The following is a 3,105-nucleotide window of genomic DNA, read 5'->3' on the forward strand; positions in this document are numbered from 1 at the left end:
CATAAAATTAACAGGAAGAAGGAATGAGGCTCAGATCACTCTTGGTGGATAAAGGAAATATATTTATTTATTTAAGAGACAGGGTCTTGCTCTTTGGCCAAGGCTAGAGTGCAGTGGCCTGATCGCCGCTCCCTGCAACCTCGACCTTCTGGGCTCAAGCTATCCTCCTCGCTCAGCCTCTCTCGTTCAACTAGGACCTCAGACGTGTATCATCACCCCCAGCTAACTCTTTAATTTTTAGTAGAGATGGGGTTCTCCCTATGTTGCCCTGACTGGTCTCAAACTCCCGGGTTCAAGTGGCCCTCCCGCCTCAGCCTACCACAGTGCTGGGATTACATGCGTGAACCCCCATGCCTGGCAGGAAATCTCTTTAAATACAATTACAGGAAATTTGGAAACATTCGATGCTTATCAGGGATATTTGCAGATTTGGCAACTCACGTCTTTGGGAACCATCAGGTAAGTTAAGGAAAATTAAATATCTATGAGGAAAAAAGAAATCTGGAGAAAATTTTGCAACAGGTTTTGGGGAAAATCAAGGGGTAAACATAACAATGCATACACAGAAAATAAAGTTTCTATGCATGATGGATTCTTCCCAGTTGATGGAGAATATTTTGTATTTACAGTGGCACTAAGACGTTATGTCATGTGATTCTTTTTTCAGCAGTGGTCATATGACGGTGGTAGCCATGGCGTCACAGATAATAGGGACTGTCCAAGCTTGAAGTTTTACAAGGTGGATATGATAAGTGGTAAGGAATTTTGGATTAATCTAAATGAATTTTTTTTAGATAGGGTCTCATTCTGTGCTCAGGCTGGAGTGCAGCCGTGTGATCTCCGCTCACCACAGCCTCCACCTCCTGGGTTCAAAAGATTCTCCCACCTCAGCCCCCTGAGTAGCTGTGACTACAGGTGTGCACCACCATGCCCGGCTAATTTTTTTGTTTTTGTTTTGGTAGGGATGGGGTTTCACCATGTTGGCCAGGCTGGTCTTGAACTCCTGGCCTCAAGTGATCCACCCACCTCGGCCTCCCAAAGTGCTGAGATTATAGGCGTGAGCCACCGTGCCTGGCCTCTAAGGGAAATATTGAGGTCACAGACTGCAGAATCCAAGAGTGCTAGGAATCAGAGGAGAGAGAGGAAGGTGAAGATACGGAGGTCTGGAGTGATTCAAATATCCAAATCATAGATACCTGTTCCTCAAGGTGTGTTCTTCAAGAACAGGTATCTATGGTATGGGTGTTTGAATTAAAAATACTGGAAATCAGAAATTTATAGTGAGTGAATAAGTTTTCTGGTTTATTTATTTATTTATTTATTTAGAGACAGTCTCGCTCTGTCGCCCAGACTGGAATGCAGTGGTGCGATCTTGGCTCACTGCAACCTCCAGCTCCTGGGTTCAAGCGATTCTCCTGCCTCAGCCTCCCGAGTAGCTGGGATTACAGATGCACACCACCACACCCAGCTAATTTTTGTATTTTTTGTACAGATGCGCACCACCATGTTGGCCAGGCTGGTCTTGAACTCCTGACCTCAAGCGATTCGCCTGCCTCGGCCTTCCAAAGTGCTGGGATTACAGGCATAAGCCGCTGTGCCGGGCCTGAATTATTTATTTTTGAGCGTGGCCGTTTGGGTTGCTGAAAATGTCTGGGGTGTGGGATTAAGGCTCGAAGAGCAGAGCAGTTGATAATTTCATTATTGACTTACAAGCTGCAGGAACTGTGCAAACCAAGAGGTCAGTTGTTAACCAGATGAACAGTCAAGTAATGCATAAGAATGACAGGATTTGGGCTGGGCATGGTGGCCCATGCCTGTAATCCCAGCACTTTGGGAGGTCGAGGTGGGAGGATCATTGAGTTCAGGAGTTCCAGACCAGCCTGGACAAGGTGGTGAAACCTCGTCTCTACAAAAACCACAATTAGCCGGGCATGGTGATGCACGCCTGTAATCCCAGCTACTCGGGAGGCTCAGGCGGGTGGATCACTTGAGCCTGGGGAGGTAAAGGCTGCAGTGAGCTGTGATTGCACCGCTGCACTCCAGCCCGAGTGACGGAGTGGGACCAAAAAGAAAAGAAAACAAAACAAAACAAAAGGCAAGATTTGAGATTTAGTAAAAGACTGCCATGTGCATCATGAGAGGGAGTATCAGGACTTGAGCATTTAAGAGTGACAAGGGCAGAAAGAGAATAAAATAGTACTCAAACAAGGAGGGGGTTTGCAGGATGATGAAGGAGAATTTTGACCTTGAACTTTCTGTGCTGACTCAAATCTGCCTGACGATGTCCCAGGAAGCAGGTCAGACCTATCTCCAGAGGGAGAGAGGAAGGATGAAAGTCCAAAACAGCTGAGATCCTTGTCCTGAGAAGACAGGCTTCATTCATCAATTTCACCCCATTTCATGATTTATTTTAATAGTGTAAGAGGAAAAGAAGCGTGATGGGCAAGAGTTCACAGAGGAAGCAACGTGACTGTGTAAACCAATGCAAATCAAAGCCTGGCTTGAACACCTCAATCCCTCTGAGAATGTCCAATTACACATTCAAGAGTCCAGTTACGAGAATTACACCCCATCCTGGCAATGAGGTCAGATACCATCAATGGGAGGAGAGCTTGGAGAAGCCTCAGCAGGTCTGCTGGCAGAAGAGACTGCAAGGACTGCAGGCTTACAGCAGCGCAGGGGAACTTTTAAGCACTTTGGATCTTGCCAATACTTTGCAAAAACTTGTCCCTAGTTACACAGGTGGATCTCTGCTGGGGGATCTTGCCGGTGGTCTGGAGCACTCCTGCCCCATGCCCCACCTTGCCTGCTCTTCAGATGTGGTGGAGATAATTCCCAGAGAGGGAGTGGGTATCTCGCAGCTCCTCTGCCAACAATTTCTGGTCACCGAGGAAGATATCAGGAAACAGGAATGGAAAGTGAAGACAGTCAGAGAGCGACTCGCAATAGCATTGATTGCGGATGGACTCGCTAATGAGGCGGAGAAAGTGAGAGGCCAAGAAGGCTGTCCTGAAAAAAGCTATGAAAAAAAGAGAAGATAGTGCAGATGAAATAAAGCGTAATCCTTTATTAACATCTCTTTACAGTGTTCACAATGAGGTTTTT

General features: G+C 46.5%; 1 protein-coding gene across 4 annotated transcripts in view; it reads left to right on the forward strand.

Annotated features, from left to right (window-relative positions):
• The window catches only part of LOC105549657 (methyl-CpG-binding domain protein 3-like 1), a 20,179-nt gene extending 17,106 nt beyond the window's left edge, over positions 1–3,073 (forward strand). For 3 of the 4 annotated variants that reach the window (XM_011994277.1, XM_011994276.1, XM_011994278.1), the window contains exons 2-3: positions 671–755; positions 2,418–3,073. In XM_011994277.1, coding sequence (XP_011849667.1) covers positions 2,439–3,041 — 603 coding nt within the window. In that variant the 5' untranslated portion in view covers positions 671–755; positions 2,418–2,438 and the 3' untranslated portion in view covers positions 3,042–3,073. The remainder of the gene's footprint in view (positions 1–670; positions 756–2,417) is intronic. The other variant, XM_011994279.1, reaches the window with a different exon arrangement.
• Positions 3,074–3,105: the final 32 nt, after the last annotated feature.

The sequence above is a fragment of the Mandrillus leucophaeus genome, unplaced genomic scaffold (genome assembly GCF_000951045.1).
Source record: "Mandrillus leucophaeus isolate KB7577 unplaced genomic scaffold, Mleu.le_1.0 Scaffold451, whole genome shotgun sequence".
In the NCBI taxonomy this organism is placed as follows: domain Eukaryota; kingdom Metazoa; phylum Chordata; class Mammalia; order Primates; family Cercopithecidae; genus Mandrillus; species Mandrillus leucophaeus.